This window comes from Carassius carassius, chromosome 4 (genome assembly GCF_963082965.1).
Source record: "Carassius carassius chromosome 4, fCarCar2.1, whole genome shotgun sequence".
Taxonomy (NCBI): domain Eukaryota; kingdom Metazoa; phylum Chordata; class Actinopteri; order Cypriniformes; family Cyprinidae; genus Carassius; species Carassius carassius.
Window position 1 is genome coordinate 38,038,138 of NC_081758.1, and position 17,658 is coordinate 38,055,795.

Genomic DNA, 17,658 nt, shown 5'->3' on the forward strand with positions numbered 1-17,658 from the left:
GTGATTGCTGGGAGTTCCTTCACAGAAATGCGATGACAGAACCCCGCTACTTTTCTAGAGCAACCATGGGGTGTTATGGATCCCACTACACTCCAGCCTAAGTCTGTCTTGACTGCATATGGTTCATGATCCTTCCCTGATATCACTTGGGTTGGCTTTAGAGCTCTTGGACAATCAAAGCCAATGAGAAGCCCTACAGGACAATTCAACAACTCTGGCATCTTATCTGCAACACTGAGCAAGTGAATCCATCTCTGAGCCTTCTTGCAAGTAGGAATGCTATCTCGTTCCAAGGGAATGTATTCTCAAGTGTATACGGGTGGCAACTCGATGTACTCTTGCAGACTATAACCTCTCACTCTTAGTCCAACTGCTCTCTGACAATTCTCTATTGAAGCTCTATCAGTCATTGTGGACAGCTTTAATTTCACAGGTTCTGTCTTTGCTTGCAGTTTGTCACAGATGTCCTGACTGATAAATGTATTACTGCTCTGTGTGTCCAGTAATGCATAAGCTAGAATTTCTGTGCTGTTCTTAGTTGCACAAGAGAGCCAAACTGGAACTATCATCGAAGTGTGATTACCTTTATCGATCTCCACACTGCATAAGCTAGTTGAAACCCTTTCATCAGGTAACACTTCTGGCTTTCCTCCTTGAGAGCGTTCTTCATGAAGTGGAGAGGGGTGACTCTGCTTGCAGATGTTGCAAGTAGCTCGTTTTCTACAGTTTTTGGAGACATGGCCAACTCTGAGACAACCAAAGCACATCTTGTTGTTCATAACAAACCTTTTCTTCTCCTCAAGAGGCATTTCCGCAAACCTTTCACATTTGTATATAAAATGATTTTGCTGACAACAGACACATTCTATTTGTCTCTTATCTTGAGTGACAGAAGGGTTTAGTTTAGTGCCTTTCTCTCTTTCCAATGCACTCTTTGCAATGGGTTTAACATTTTGTGCCAGAGCACTGGCCTTGAGACGTTTCTGCTCCTTTCCAGGCCTTTCATCTGCATGTTTTAAAGCAAGTAGAGAGGAAACAGGATTACATGCAATGCGTGCCTCCTCTGCCACAAAGTCAGAAAAATCAGTGAAGCTTGGGTATGGCTTCTCTTCATCTAGTGCTTTAGTGACATACCTATTCCAGCGAGTTGTTATCCAGTCAGGAAGTTTCTGAAGCAATTTCTGGTTTTCTTCGCAATCGTCCAAAACCCTCAAACCATGTACATGAGGCATTGCATTTTTGCAAGAGATGAGGAAATCACTAAACTCCCTTAGTTTCAGTGATTTTTTGGGTCCAAGTTTTGGCCAGTTATTAAGCTTTGCTCTGAACGCTCTTTGAACTACAAAGGGGTGTCCATAACGTTTGTTCAGGGCATCCCAAGCTTGTGTGTATGCATCCTCATCACTCCTATAAAATGTTCCCTCTAGTACACTAAGCGCATCTCCACTTATGTACCTTTTCAGATAGAACAACCGATATGCTGGGCTTGTACAGTTTGTTTCAATCAAAGCTTTAAAGCAGGTTCGCCATTCTGTGAACTTGAGTGGGTCACCCGTAAACGTGAATGGCTCTGGAGCTGGAAGTTTAGTCATTGCCAAGGATTCTTTTAGTGCTTTCACTAACAAGACCTCATCTACTTTGGTCTCTAGCTCATTTTCAGTGCAAGGTTGAGCTAAAGTTTCTTTCTTGATGCAAGAAGGGTTATTGTGGTGCAGTGGCAGTTGACTTGAAGGCATAGTGCTTTTTTCTTTAGAATCTTCTATTTCAGCATTTAATCTTGATTCCTCTTCTGCATACACGATATATTCAGCTTCCATTACTTCAAGATCTCTTTGCTCTTCCAGCATTTTTAACTTCTCTTGTTGAGCTAGTACCTCTTTTCTTTGAGCTGATATTTCTTGTTCTCTCTTTAGTTCAGCACGTTTTGCAGCTAAGCGTGCCGCTGCTTCTGCTCTTTTTATTGACATACTACTTCCATGTTGACTATCTCTTTCAGCTCTCGACACAGTTGAACCATAAATTGACCTGGCGTCATCTCTTTGCAGTAACTGAGTGAGTGTTTCTTTTACAGCTTCAGCATCAAACTCCTTTATGCCAACTTCTGCGCAACGTCCTTTCAGTAGTGCAGTTATTTCACTAGTAACTGAAGTGCAGCTATCCATTCTCCTCCTTATATCTTGAGATGGGACGTTCAGTGCACGAATACTCTCATATATTTGTTTTAACTCTGCTTCACGTTTCTCTGATGTCACCATCATATCATCTAACCCGGTTTTAGAGCACTCTTCTTTAAGCTTGGATCTGATAAACTGAGCTTCAGCTTTGAAGTTTAAGTACGTGAGCATAAACTTCTGTTCTCTTCTTGCTAATTCGTCATGTCTCAACTCAAGCATTTTTTCAGTTGGACGCCTTTCTCTTTCTGATCGTCTAACTGCCTGCTCAACTCGTGATGGTGACTCCTGGAATTTAGTCTTATTAACTTCCAGATCTGCATTAATTTCAGCTAAGCGTTCTTCATATTTTTCTCTGTCAATGGCATCAATCTCAGTTTCTAATTTCCCCTCTAATTGTGCTTTTTCTTCTTCAAGAGCTTGAATCACTTGGTCTAAGACACAGCTCTCTGATCTATCTTGATCCATGTTGGTAACTTGCTTTAAACTACACTATTATTCAGCTTTACCCTGCTAACAAGCTGTAATTCCATCCATGAGAAAATAGCACAATGTCAATTTTTAAACAAGTTACACACTATCAATTTAACTTGAAAGGTATGAAAAGCAAACATTTGTTAAAATCATTTGCTAACTATTTTAACTTGAATAAATGTTATTCAACCAAGAAATGAAAATTCAAGCTAAAAAGATACAGTCTGACCTGCAAATCCAAAGGTAGCAACTCTTATTGAAAGCTGAATTGTCCAAAAACATCGCAACGTTGCCGCCTTGTGGCTGTCTTTCGTCACTGCAGCACTATTGTCTTGCGTTGCCCTTCCACACGGCAAGGAATGCAGTCACGCGAAATGCAATAGTTTCAATGCGACGAAATCGCGTAGAATGGCGGCGTCCTCACTTTACCCAACAGCTGCAGTTTTCCACCGAAGTCGACTGGACTATGCTCTTCACATCGAGGTCTGGCAATCTTTCCTTTTCCACGATGAACTCTTGCACTCGTCCAGGGGAACGTAAACAGACGTTTTTTCACTATAACGGCTCCTGAATGTTTTTTCCAGACCAGAAAAATCACGCTTCAACTGATGCCTTCAATCTTTTAATGTCTTCCTTTCAGGAATCATGATATTCAATATCACAAAAATTGAATGGACACCGTGAAAAAACTGAAAAATAAACCAAAATTAAAATCAAATTTGTTGAAGTGATTCTACCATGACATCACTCGAAACTGAAAACTGAAATCATTGTACACAGTACATCAAATTATAAATAAACAATAACCAAAATGCATACAAACATACCGTGTGCTTTCCAATCTGGACTCAGGAGACATTAGTAGACAATTTTGCTCGAACACTCTTTCTATTTTACCTCTTTCGATTTGTGTGCGACACCTCGTGTTTCTCTCTTATCTTTTTTCTTTTTCCTTTTCCGGTGAGCACGCAAAATATAAAATCACATGACCAATACGTCTTATATTACTCCTTTTCCCCCCTGGGGTGTCACTATTACCAAACTATCATGTAGATCAATACAATTTTCACACAAGTATTACCACAAAATTTATAAAACAAAACAAACAAACAAACCAAAAACCTTTCAAAGGTAAAAAATATCATAACATTTACACTGCCACCAAAATTACGAGGATTTATGACAGTAATATTTTGAACAAATAAAATAAATCCTGCAATTTTCCTATAAGCTGTTACTTAACTTTCATTCATCTTTCTACACTTTCACAACACAAACAAACAATCCAAAAACCTTTCAAAGGTAAAAAATATCTGCGACATTTACACATAGCAACGCTCTGTTTTTCATGGCAACGGTCTGTTATACTCCGCACAGCGGTCTGTTGGTTATAACAGACCGCATTCTACATTGGAATTCAACCAAGCCATGTAATAAAATAAGTTAATAAAATAAGCATATATCACCACCAGGTGATATGCTTTAGTTATTTTCTTTATCCTATTTACCTGCATTTCCCTGTCAATTAGATGCAAATGTGCGCATTTTAACTAGTCGGCGCCTAATTTGCATACAGAACGTCCCCAGTTATTGACTTACATCAAGAGTCTTTCCCCCTGAAATTTAGAAATCTAAATTGGTGAATTTAGAAGAAATCTACAGATGCAAACAGATGGAGGATACACTCTAAAAAATTTAGTAAATCTGAGTAACTGCATCTGGTACATTAATAAATAAAACTGAGTAGAAATAAGTTAACATTAAACTTTAAAAATAACAATATTTATATATGAACTATTTAAGTAATTTAACTTTTTTTATTTCCTCGAAACCTTTATAAAATAGTATTCCATACCACCACAAATACATACATGACATTGGCTTTTATTGAATTTTTACTCAATTATTTTGGTAAGTTTAATTTTAAAGTGTTATGTATTCTGATAACACCAAAATAATTAAAACGATGTAGTGCCTTGTGCAAAAATAAACAAATTATTAGTAAAACACGCCCCTCTGTTTGATGCAGTTATTTAGGTTATTCTAAATATGAAGAGTTCAGATGAAAAATCCTCTAAGTGCCATCTGAAATTTCCTTCAATAATGATCATTTTTATCAAGCTTGTATGTTTATGTTCACTTATTTTACATTACTGGCAATGAAAATTACCTATTAATTGTCATTTAAGTTAAATTACTGAACTTAAATACGAGCTTGAAAAAAAAAGCTCATAAGAAAATTTCAGATGGCACTTAGAGGCTTTTGCATCTGAACTCTTCATATATACTTGAAACTAGTAGCATAGAAAATGTTTTCAAAACATGCACATTGTGGAATGGTTTCCTTTGCTGCTCTATAAACCTAGTGAATACTAAGGAGACCATGGTTTCTGTGAACTGATTATTTTGTAGACATCTTTTGAAAATGAAACAATTGCGTGAGTTTGAGGAAGATAAAATTAATTAACTTTTAATTATTTTTTTTTAAAGGAAGTCAGAGTTGCGTTAATATATATATATATATATATATATATATATATATATATATATATATATATATATATATATACTTTTTTGTTTAAAAAAAAAAAAAACTAATTATGAGAAGTGCCCTTTATTTCACTTGAGCCCCTGCCCCTCAAAATGTCTGTGCTCGTCCCTGCTCTCAGGTCATCAGAAGGTGATGGGCAGGACTGTAGCCTCCCCACGCACTGAGAGTTTTCCAAAAATGTCACTGGAGCATTTTCCACACACTGACCCAGTCCAGAGTTCTGCTCAAAACAGAAATGGGATTACTATTCATACCACATGCATGAATGTGCACACTCATATAAACTGATACATGCACTAACAATGTACTGTCTCTAACCTGTGGGATGGTGAAGTATTAGTCATCTTTGGTGAATATTGGATCCCCCTGGCGGTAGTTAATGGGAGGTACAGGAGCTGTCATCTGCAGAGCTTGGAATGATGGAATGGGCTTTGGAGAGCTGCAAAAAAACATGCAAATTTAGAAAAATCACTAAATATTTAACTACTGGTTAAAGGATCAGGGTCACTAAGTACTTTTATGCAATAAAGGTGAATTAAATATAGGTTTCTATTTCAAATTAATTCTGTTCTTGAGAACTGTGTTTTCATCAGAGAACCCTGATTAATTACAAGAAATGTTTCTTGAGTACTAAATCAGCATAAATCAGTATTAAGGATCTTGTGACACTGAAGACTGGATGCTGATAATGATGCTGAAAATGTAACTTTGCATCACAAATTTTTTAATGGAAAATAGAACATCGTTATTTTAAATTATAATAACATTTCACAATATTAATTCATTTTGATCAAATAAATACAGCCTTGGTGAGCAGGGACTTCCTTCTTACCAACCACAAACTTCTGAACAGTTTAGAGTCTAATAATACAAGAAGTTAGACATAAACAAAACTGAAACCTTATAGAGGACATAAGCACTTCCTCTCCTTACACTGTCCCGCCATTGTAGAAAAGTCCCAGAAAGGGTTTGTTGTCCAAGGCAGAGGTGACACAGGGGAAGGAGAACCAATCAGGGTCTTTTTCAGAGGATTGAGCTGAGCAATGATACTCTGGAACAGGACTGAAACTTCCACCAAAAGGTCCAGGAGTCGCAAACAACCCCAGAACTTCTTGAGTACAGTCCTGAAAAGAGAAAATTTACACTCATAAATAACCTTAACCTTGCATCCCCTTTGTTAATGTTTCCCGCTCAGACAAGCTTCACAAACATCCCATATGTAGAAATGAATCAGAGATTCCCATGAACAGCATGATTTTCTGTAAAATGTGCACGTAAAATGGTAAAAACAAGTTGGATATTATTCTGATGAGGGCTGGAATGAATTGTGACATTGCAAGTAGGGCTGAAACGATAATAAAACGTCGATAATAAAAAATTGTCTACAAATATTGGCAAAGCTGAGGCTGCTGAGCTATGTTTGGATGAATATGTAGGCTAAATATATACTGCACGTTTCCTCTCAATAACAGAATAAAAACATCAAAACTGACAGTGGTGGGAAAGCAGCAGTTTAAAACGCATCTGATTACAGCGATGTGGATGTTTGCATGAGCTCTGTAGCTCAGTCGTTTAGTAAAGTCCAGTCACGTCACGAATATTTATATAGTATCGTACTTCATGCAACAGATAGTCTTAAATCAAGCAGTAAAATAGTCTTAAATCAAGCAATAAAATCTTTTCATTAGTGGGGAAAAAATATTTCATTAAAGTTATAGTTTGGTTTGCAGAGATCAAAGCTTGATCTAGCTCAGGACTGTGAGAGATTATTTCAGAGATTATGTTAATAAAAATAAAACGTCTTATCACTTAGCCTTTATTTGGTTCTTATCCATATGAATTACAAGAAGATTTTAGGCAGAGTGCTGTCATTCAGCTACTTTTTCATATAGCTAATTAAATGATGAATAAGAGAGTTTCTCTGCCATCTCATTTTGTGTGCCAAATATATTTATTTGTATAAATTAATTGTAGAAATGTAATTACATAACATGACTTACAAAGGCTGAAGTGATTAATTTATTTGGAAGAATATCCATCCATCTTCTACCGCTTATCCGGGGCCGGGTCGCGGGGGCAGCAGTCTAAGCAGAGAAACCCAGACTTCCCTCTCCCTAGACACTTCCTCCAGCTCTTCTGGGGGGACACCGAGGCGTTCCCAGGCCAGCCGGGAGACATAGTCTCTCCAGCGTGTCCTAGGTCTTCCCCGTGGTCTCCTCCCAGTGGGACGCGCCCGGAACACCTTCCCGGGAAGGCGTCCAGGAGGCATCCGGAATAGATGCCCGAGCCACCTCAGCTGACCCCTCTCGATGTGGAGGAGCAGCGGCTCTACTCTGAGCTCCTCCCGGGTGACTGAGCTTCTCACCCTATCTCTAAGGGATCGCCCAGCCACCCTGCGGAGAAAGCTCATTTCGGCCGCCTGTATCCGGGATCTTGTCCTTTCGGTCATGACCCAAAGCTCATGACCATAGGTGAGAGTAGGAACGTAGATTGACCGGTAAATCGAGAGCTTCGCCTTGCGGCTCAGCTCTTTCTTCACCACGACAGACCGGTACATCGACCGCATTACTGCAGAAGCTGCACCGATCCCTCTGTCAATCTCCCGTTCCATCCTTCCCTCACTCGTGAACAAGACCCCAAGATACTTAAACTCCTCCACTTGAGGCAGGAACTCTCCACCAACCTGAAGAGGGCAAGCCACCCTTTTCCGACTGAGGACCATGGCCTCGGATTTGGAGGTGCTGATTCTCATCCCAGCCGCTTCACACTCGGCTGTAAACTGTCCCAGTGCATGCTGAAGGTCCTGGCTTGATGAGGCCAACACGACAACATCATCCGCAAAGAGCAGAGACGAAATCGTGTTGTCACCAAACCTGACCCCCTCCGGCCCCTAGCTGCGCCTAGAAATTCTGTCCATAAAAATCATGAACAGAACCGGCGACAAAGGGCAGCCCTGCCGGAGTCCAACACGCACCGGGAACAAGTCTGACTTACTGCTGGCAATACGAACCAAGCTCCTGCTCCGGTTGTACAGGGACCGGATAGCCCTTAGCAAAGGGCCCCGGACCCCATACTCCCGGAGCACCCTCCACAGGCCGCCGCGAGGGACACAGTCGAATGCCTTCTCCAAATCCACAAAACACATGTGACCTGGTTGGGCAAACTCCCATGAACCCTCCAGCACCCTGTAGAGGGTATAGAGCTGGTCCAGTGTTCCACGGCCTGGACGAAAACCACACTGTTCCTCCTGAATCTGAGGTTCTGGAAGAATATGTATAACTCAATATTTTAACTAATTTCAAAAGCTAAATAATCAATAAATGTCTTCTGATTAGTCAGCAAATCAATCAATCAATCAAATCAATCATTCTAATCATTGTTAGATTAATGGATTATAAAAAATAATAGATTGTTGCAGCCCTAATTGCAAGTAATTTTTTTCTGTTACACTTTACTTAAGTAGGACTGACGATTAGCTTAATTGTTAACTGACCACTGGGGCTTAGCAAAGACTAAACATGAGATTGCCAATGAAAAGGATTGATATATTACAAACAGATGTTCAGCTGTGTATGCTTTAATTATTACCTAGTCTCAACTGCACCATATGTCACACTCGCCTGGGGAAACATCACATGGGTTGTGGCCGAGAGGCGCAAAAACTTGGCTGGGAATGACAAAACACACACACACACACACACACACACACACACACACACACACACACACACACACACACACAAATACATTATTATATATTGTCTAAAAGCATTAAGGTATTCAATTTATAAATGACAACACTATGAAACAGTATAGTGCTATACTATCGCTATAAATGCTATAAATTATTATATCAAAGCGAATTACATTGCATACAAGGAATATTCATGACCAGTTCATGCATTCCCTGGAAACTGAACCCATGACCTTGTACTGGCTAAAGCAATACTCTACTGCTTGTAATGTTCCTCATTTCTAAGTAACTTCTGCTAAATGAATAAATGTAAATGTGAATGTTTGAGTGAAAGGAATAAATACTCATTAACTACTGTATTTCATGGTACATTTCATTTTACATTTATCAGACGCTTTTATCCAAAGTGACTTACAGTGCATTCAGGCTATATATTTTTTTTTTATCAGTATGTGTGCTCCTCTGAATTGAACCCATGACCTTCCGTGCTTCTAACACATTGCTCTACCACAGAGCCATAGGAATTCAGTAACATGTAAAGAGACATTAACCAGACGGGTGTTTGTTGAGGACAATCTTGGCATAAATCTGAGTCTGTATAATGAGTGAGGGAGAGTCTCCCGGAGACAGTGGTTTCAAGCAGCAGGCAGGGACAGATGTTTCATTCTCACACAGCTGCAGACTGCAGTTGAGACACTGTCACACCAGGATGCCACTTTGATATATTGGTATTCAAAAGAGAGAATATAATGACATTCAGCAGTGCAATATTCCAGTAAGGCAAGCCTGGTTTTCCTTTATTCAGCAAGGATGCATCAAAAGTAAAGACATTTATAATGTTGCAAAAGAATTCTATTTCAAATAAATGCTGTTTTTTTGAGCATTCAGACAGACAGTAATCAAAAGTAAACAGTACCATATGTGCTATTTCTGTTCAGATGGGACTTTCTGGTAAGTGGCTGCAGTAATGGAGTGTCTTCTAAGAACACATACAGCCGTTTAAATGTTTGGTGTCAGTACAGAAATTAAGTGTGAAATTAATTTTGGGCTTAATTCGTTTTTAGGTTTAGATGTTGCATTCCTGAGGACTTGGGCTGTGTTTTGGAAAGCCTCAGGAAGAATGTTTCAACAAAACATTACCGCACATCATTTAGTGTGATGAGAAACACTCCAAGTGGTAAAATTCAGTTGAGCCACTCCTTCTGGTCAGGATTCTACTGTAGGCAATTCCCTTAATAATCACAATACAAAGCACTTCTATTCTAGTGGTATGTCACTGCAGGTTGTCTAACTTGAATGTCAGGGATATTCCCATCATGTTACTGAAGAAGTCAGCCGGATGAATTATGATGAAATCTAGTTTTCGTGAGCAATAGATATTAACATACAGGTTTAAAAAAACAAATCCATTACACACTATGAGCCGAAGCAAAAATTACAATATTACAATTTTGCTAAACATTTAAAGTATTATGAACAATATTATTATCCTGTCTTGTGGATGTTATAATAAAACCGTCTCATTAAATATCTTGCATGACAAGATATTAAATATATTCATACTTCTAGTCTGTTTAAGTGTATCGTGTAAGAACTGTGGAAAATGTACAATACATTTTACACCACAGTTAAAAAGTCTGAAGCTGGTAAGATTTTTCTTCAGCCTCTTCTGCTGACCAAAGCTGCATTTATTTAATCAAAAACACAGTAATATTGTAAAATACTATTAAAATTTAATATAACCATTTAAAAATGTCTTCTGTGTCAAATGATCCTTCATATGCTGATTTTTCTGTTCATGTATTATAATTATCAATTGTGTAAACTGTGCAACTTTTTTTCAGGACACTTTGATTAATGGATAATTCAAAAGAACAGAATTTGATTAAAATAGAAACCATATATAACATTATAATTGTCTTTACTATCCCTTTTGAACAACTTAATGCATCTTTGACCTTACTGACCCTACATTTTGGAAAAGTCATGTATGTTCTTAGAAGACACTTTCTTTCCACAGCAGCTTACAAGAAAGTGTCATATCACATCAGTGGAAATCCCCAGAAAAAAAGGACCTATGGTACTGATTACTTTTGATTACTGTCTGTCTGAATGCTCTCATGAAATCTAAAGCAACTTTTTTGCAAACTCGAGTAAAAAAAATACCTGTGCTGAGGTGAAATAGAAAGGAAAGTAATTTCTCATTTTGCCAAGTTAACCCATAAAAACCACTAAAGCCCTGCAAGTGCTGGAGCCACTGATCTATATCAGTGGCTGGAGCTCATAAAAATCTCTGCAGAGACCAATATCCTGATAAGGCAAAGCAGTAGGGGAATTTCAGTCATGCACAAAAATGTGATGTGTAGGTGATCACACCCTGCTTAATTACACACAGGTTGTATGGAATAAAGGTTATTAACACAGATTTTATTTTCCTGTCATTTCAACCGGGGCTTTACAGAGTAACTGTTTATTGTGTAGATGCTTGTTTACTGCTGTAAATTCTTTCCATGTTGCTCACATTTCAATGTTGCTGATTCGAACTAACTTCTAATAAGAATGAAGACAGAGATTTAATAAGACATATTTGCCCCTCCATAGTACACAAACCTGCCGTTACCGCTGCATAAGTAATTCATATGAAAGATTCCACTGTGCATACAGGGTGATGACGGGATGATGCTACCTGAAGAAGTTCACAATGTCAAGTCCAAACATTCCAGCATTCACATATTACACTTTTATACAGTTTCGAAAAGTGTCTGCTAACTTAAAAACTGTAAATCTACATAATTACACAGTGCAATAACATGTAAACTAATGCAAAGCATGGCCAAAAGTTATGAACTGGAATAATTATGATTAATGAGAAAAAGACAAAGAGTCTCAAAGGATTTCAATTACGCACAATAAATTATTTCTGAACATGACACCAAAACAGCACTTCTGAGTCTGTAAACACAACTTTGATGCCCAAAAATGCCGTCTAGGAAGGCAGCACACTAGATAGCAGTTTAAATGCAGTTATTATAGCATCGAGATGTTTTTAGAAATTATCTACCTGTTGCATTTGACGATGAAACAGCACTGAGGCTGAAGGAAACGCCAGACACGTTTCCAACCAGAAAGGACGATATTCTCTGACCTGATGCCATAATAAACGCAGACCGAAAACACTGAAATAATCATACATTCATATAACTATCCCATACTGACTGTAGATGTACATTATTGTTGCGTTTAGACCATGAGTTTTTATATAAATACTCATTAAGTTATTAATACATGCTAAATTCACATCGTTAATGTATATGTGCTTGTACATCCAAGTTTCTCTATGGCAACAAGATGCTTGCTAGCAGTTATCCAGATTTTGTTTTGTGATGCTCACGGACTGTTTTCTCGCACAAATCTCACTTACCAACATTACAGATAATTCCGTCATTTAAGAGCATAATAATTATGCATATAAACTGAAAAATGATGTGAGAGGATGATAACCGTGTGATAATGTGTGGCATCCTCTTTTTCGTGTTGGCACTAAACTGAATTGATCAGCTCATTAGTGCCACTCGCAGCTGTGGCTTTGAGGAAATAAAATCAGACAGAATCTCAAAAGGAGAAGCAAAACCTTAATGCAGACACTAAATCATGTCTTCATGGGCTTCCAAAAGCCAAAATTTGTAATTTAGGTTAGGTTTAATGATTGGAATTCACTTTAAGGACCCAATAAAAAGTTCCCTTTTAAATAAATAGGCTCACATTCATGACTTTCTGACCTAGATGCACAAAAAATGAAAGATTATTCACAAAAAGACTATATAAATAATAATTTTTTTGCCGTTTTCAATCATCAAAGTTGTGTTTTAGGCTTTGGGAGAGATGCCTGTTTAGATGAATGTGTGTTTATGTGTATGAAATCAGGACTTTGAAGAATGCAATCCCACCAACATTTGTGTTTTTTTCAACAGATTTATTCACATAAAGAAACACAACCACCACAATGATTATATCAGAATAGAATATACACACACACACACACAGACACAAAAAAAGGAATAATATGTTCACACAACAGCAAATATGGGAAGATCAAACAACAATGAAAATGCTGAAAGAGGAAGAACCTAAATGTATTACAGAAACTGTTAGAAGTGAGCTACTTCAGCTGCCATTTAATGCATATATTTATGTGTGTGTTCACTCAATTCTTCAGGCCATGACAGCGTTTATCCTGAAATAAAAGAACACAGAGAAAACCGTTAGTTAAAGCCTGCTTATAAAGAGATGTTACACTTTTACTTGACTTGAATTCAACTGATATAATGCTTCTTTTATTTAAATACATCATTATTTTTTTAAATACAGTTTTCTGCACATGCTTCATGTATAATGCAACATGCAGCACAGTCTGACTCAGTCTTCAGTGTTGGTGGTCGGTTTAAGCTTGCCATAGGAGGATGTTTTGGCTTGTGGTTTTACAGATGAATAGTTTGTGGTTTTGCATGAGTAAGACCATAACATACAAATTGTGATCTACTATATATAAACACTGTCATGAGTCAGATGAAAACCAGAAAAGAGAAAGTGACCTGCAGCAGGGCTCCTGCAATAACAATGATGTACTTGTTGTGCAACCAGCTTTATGTCATTAGATAATAATCATGACTGAGGAAACAAAACTACGTTGAATTACATACATTAAATTTGTTTTCTTTGCACTTCTTAAACCTAGTGTCCAGAAACTTCATTGTCTCTTTAACCCACTGCTCCTTTTCTGCAGATGGGGCACAAAGTTTCAGTCCTTTCCTGGTCGTGAATCTGAAAGATAGTAGATTTTTGCACATTATTTGACAAAAGAGTAGACAATCCTAGCATTGTATGCTAAGCACAATGAAATTTCCCATTAAATATGCCCTTTCGCATCTGCTTTGTTTGAAAATGTGCTCATAAATGGTTTCATTCACTCCAAGGCTCCCACACATGTCCCAGTCCAATCGTTTCATTTGAAAAATATACTTACACAACAGCATCTCGGGGGCAGCCGTCAACTCTCAGCTGCTTCCGGTAAGTGAGGAGGACTTGTTTAGGGATGATTTTATGGCTAACCGTCAGGCAACAGTCCAATGCTAAGTCTGCTTGAGCCTCTGAGAGAGATTGAGACAAAAGAGAAATTAAAAAATGATGAGAGACAAGAGATGGAAGAACAAGAAAACAAGTGTTTAGCACCACCTGTGTCTGTCCCTAGAGACATCTCAGTTTGTAAGAAAAGCACAGTCAAGTGTAAATCAAGTGTCAATATTTATATTTAATTTTATACCATTAGTTGTTATATTAAATTACATTAATTTGCTTTAAAAATATGATGTATAAATATATTTATATATTTGCATTTTTACATTCTGAAAAATGGATGGGATTTTTTTTCTCTGATTACTAACTATGACCTTCTATCATATAAGTGAAATAACTGAACAAATAAATGAACAAATAAATCACATCCTCCATGCATTCATAAAGCACATAAAGATGAAGATGTAGGAAGAAAACATGACTTACCTGCTGGACTGCTGCAGAGAATGAATGCCAACGCACAGAGAATCAGACTCATGGCAGATATGAGGGCTGAGGCCATGGCAACCGGAGATGAGATGGTCGAACAAGTGTCACGTTTGTCCTGCTGAAGCAGCTGGAAGATATCTGTCACTTCTCTAACCCTCTCCTCTCACTGCTTCATCACTACCCTGCTTTATAGGACAATCTTAAGTTTCATTTTTACGCATAGTCCCTCCCCTGTCCTGTAAAAAAACAAAGTCAAAGGCTGCAAAGGCTGAAAGAGAGGTTGTGGCCTGGACAAAAGGAGGGACAAATTTACGGCACAATGTATTCTTTGTATCTGTTCCTTGCTCTTTTTCTCTTCTCTGCCTAAACCCACATAGAAACTTTCACATACTTTCTCAATCAAAGGCACCAGACTGGCAGATGTTTCGCTATGACTGAAGAAGCAATTCAGATAAACCTGACAAACTGTTAGATCGACTTCATGATTCTTGTCAATACATAGCTGGGAATTCAACTGTGTGTGTGTGTGTGTGTGTCTGTGTGTGTGATTGGAAAGCAAACAGTAAATTCTGTTGGGTTTGAATGTAGAAGCAGAAGTTTATAAGTTCTGTCTGATGTCTTTAATGATAGACTGGCTTAATGGCTGGGATATATTGTTTGATTAAATGCTTAAATGTGTAGCACTTAGGGAATGGAGAGCAAATCTAAAAGTATTATTGTTTTAAATATGCCTTTCTATTCAGCACTGCCATTGTGAATTTGAAGAAGTCAGGAAATTCCCATGCAATTTCAGGTTGCACACACCTTTTGCACATGTGCCGCTTGTCAATGACCATCATCAACTTATCTCAAGCGTTTGACATCACAAACATCTGAGGGCAAGAGCAAGCTTGTGCATGAAAATTTTATATGGCAATCATCAGAATTGACATTAAAAAAGGTTTTATTTCAAATAAATGCTGTTCCTTTAAGCTTTCTATTCATCAAAGAAAACTCACAAAATTGTATCACATTTCCAAAAAATATTAAGCAGCACAACTGTTTTCAGTAATAATAATATTAATTTTGTTTTAAGCATTATATAATGATTTCTGAAGGATCATGACACACTGATGACTGGAGTAATGATGCTGAAAATGTAGCTTTGCATCACAATAAATTGCATTTTAAAATATATATTCATATAGACGACAGTTATTTCAAATACTAATCATATTACACAAAATTAATGTTCGTACTAAATTTTATTGACCAAATAAATGCAACCTTGATGAGCATTAGAGATGTCTTTTTATCCATGCAGGTTATGTGTGATTTGCTTTATAAACTAAAGTTTAGATTAAATAATTTCAGTGCACGGGAGATTTAACAAAGCAAATTTATTCACATTCTTAAAAAATTCCAGTCACACAAAGTATGCTAAAAATACAGTCACAGCTCACAGGATAATTCATGCAAATGTGAGACTCATAATTGCTACAGTAAAACAGTACAGTCAAATATATACAAATAGCATATTCGCTTTTACCATTTACAAAGTTCGGCCATCATGCATTCCCTATATCTGCGTGATTCACAAATTACTTTGTAAAATTCACTTTGACAGTTACTGATTAAGTGTAGTCATTTCCAGTCTAGTTCAGTGTTGCTCAGTGCAGAGTGTCATCATGTACGCCTTCCATCTGTTAAGCAGGAAAACAAAACCAGATTCAGTTTTTGTTATCATTAGCCAGAAAAAGGTTTCAAGGAAGCAGAACTACACAACTTCTGCTTATTGTCTGATTTGGCCTTGAAGATGTCTATGAGATGAAAAATGAGAGCAGAACTAAAAGCTTGAAGTGGGGAAGTTTTTATATATATATATATATATATATATATACCTGTGTTCCTACTGAGGAGTATTTTTCTTCTTGTCTAAGTGTGTGATGATCCTGGAAATCCAGGAGTTTTTCTCTGGTGGAGCGCACAGCTTCTTGTCTTTTTTTGTGATGAATCTATAGGGACAGAAAGAAGGAAACATGCATTAACATAACCCTATATCAGAATCAATGAAGTTAAAATTATTTTATTATGGCGGTTGCCATAAAGAACCTTTCAGTGAATAGTTCTTAAAAAGAATACTTTTTTTAAATAGGAGGGGCTTTACTAATCTAAAGATCCTTTTAACAGTATAAAGAACCATTTGTATTTGATGGATGTCAGAGGTTTTTTCATGAAACCATAAATGGATACTTACACAGTAGCTGGAATGGGACAGCCACTCTCTGTGGTTTGGTGAAAGTAGGATGCAACAATCTGTATTGGAATGCGAGTGTCCTTGGTAGTCAGACAGCAGTCCACAGCTGTGTCTGAAAAAGCTAAGAGTGAAAGGACAGCATAAGCAACACTTCTCACAGGAAACTCCTCTACTATACACATTTGACCCCATGCAAGAACAAAACTTGGCCTGTTCCTGGGCATTTATGGACTTACGGGAACTTGCTCCCACATTATAACTGAATCTTTGAGAAAAGCAAGCCAGCAAAGAAAAAGCAGAGCATTTCTCTTTCTTTCTTTAATCAATCTGAGCTGCAGCCAATTCTCAATACAGAAAAAGTTTCAGTTTGAAATTCTGCAGGATTCTTCTGAGAAGCTGCAAGATGTATGCCATGAGTTTTTTCTTACCTTCTATGTTGCCCCAGAGGACTGCAGTAATGACCAGGAGAGTTACTGTTGTGGTCTGCATTCTTGTCTTTGTGTTTGGTCGCTGCAAGCTCATCAGACAATTGTGCACAGGTGTGAAATGCAGGTATCAGGAGCAGGTATTTATACACAAAAAATGAGCAAGCTTTCACTTTCACACTAAGACTTACCGTACTTGCTCCACCCCTATCTTGTAAATGCATCAGTTTCAAAACTATTTATCATTCCCACATTCTTTACTGGCTTTTCTCCCCGCTATTCCCGTAGAATTGTCTGCAGGGGTGCATGACCTGATCATTAATATCACAGCTCATAAACAGGACACACATATTCTGCTAAACTCTCCGAGAAATATTTACGTCTTTCTAAAAATTGCATACAGTTTGATGCACACAACTGTCGTTTTTCTCTAAAGAAACTATTAAAATGATTTTATCTGATTTCTGCTGCTAGATTACAAGTTTTTTTTCACATTTTACAGAAAAATTATAATTTTCAGTTTAGCAATTTGAGCGAACTGAAAA

General features: G+C 37.6%; 2 protein-coding genes across 2 annotated transcripts; both read right to left on the minus strand.

Annotated features, from left to right (window-relative positions):
- Positions 1–12,844: 12,844 nt before the first annotated feature.
- Positions 12,845–14,625, minus strand: LOC132131419 (monocyte chemotactic protein 1B-like). Its single transcript, XM_059543438.1, has 4 exons — positions 14,450–14,625; positions 13,914–14,037; positions 13,591–13,711; positions 12,845–13,124 (listed from the first exon to the last, which is right to left on the minus strand). Exons 1-4 carry the CDS (start codon positions 14,523–14,525, stop codon positions 13,095–13,097), a joined length of 351 nt encoding a protein of 116 aa, XP_059399421.1. The 5' UTR covers positions 14,526–14,625; the 3' UTR covers positions 12,845–13,094.
- Positions 14,626–15,816: 1,191 nt separating this feature from the next.
- On the minus strand, positions 15,817–17,367 carry LOC132131428 (C-C motif chemokine 13-like). Its single transcript, XM_059543448.1, has 4 exons — positions 17,117–17,367; positions 16,689–16,809; positions 16,333–16,446; positions 15,817–16,134 (listed from the first exon to the last, which is right to left on the minus strand). Exons 1-3 carry the CDS (start codon positions 17,208–17,210, stop codon positions 16,341–16,343), a joined length of 321 nt encoding a protein of 106 aa, XP_059399431.1. The 5' UTR covers positions 17,211–17,367; the 3' UTR covers positions 15,817–16,134; positions 16,333–16,340.
- Between the last annotated feature and the right edge of the window lie 291 nt (positions 17,368–17,658).

Excerpts from the sequence above, each read along its gene's own strand:
- LOC132131419 (XM_059543438.1), bottom strand. The coding sequence starts at position 14,525 with ATGGCCTCAGCCCTCATATCTGCCATGAGTCTGATTCTCTGTGCGTTG. Across the intron at positions 14,038-14,449 it reads TCTCTGCAGCAGTCCAGCAG|AGGCTCAAGCAGACTTAGCA; the intron begins GTAAGTCATGTT and ends AATCTCTCTCAG. Across the intron at positions 13,712-13,913 it reads TGCCCCCGAGATGCTGTTGT|ATTCACGACCAGGAAAGGAC; the intron begins GTAAGTATATTT and ends ACTATCTTTCAG.
- LOC132131428 (XM_059543448.1), bottom strand. The coding sequence starts at position 17,210 with ATGAGCTTGCAGCGACCAAACACAAAGACAAGAATGCAGACCACAACA. Across the intron at positions 16,810-17,116 it reads CCTCTGGGGCAACATAGAAG|CTTTTTCAGACACAGCTGTG; the intron begins GTAAGAAAAAAC and ends TTTCACTCTTAG. Across the intron at positions 16,447-16,688 it reads TGTCCCATTCCAGCTACTGT|ATTCATCACAAAAAAAGACA; the intron begins GTAAGTATCCAT and ends CTGTCCCTATAG.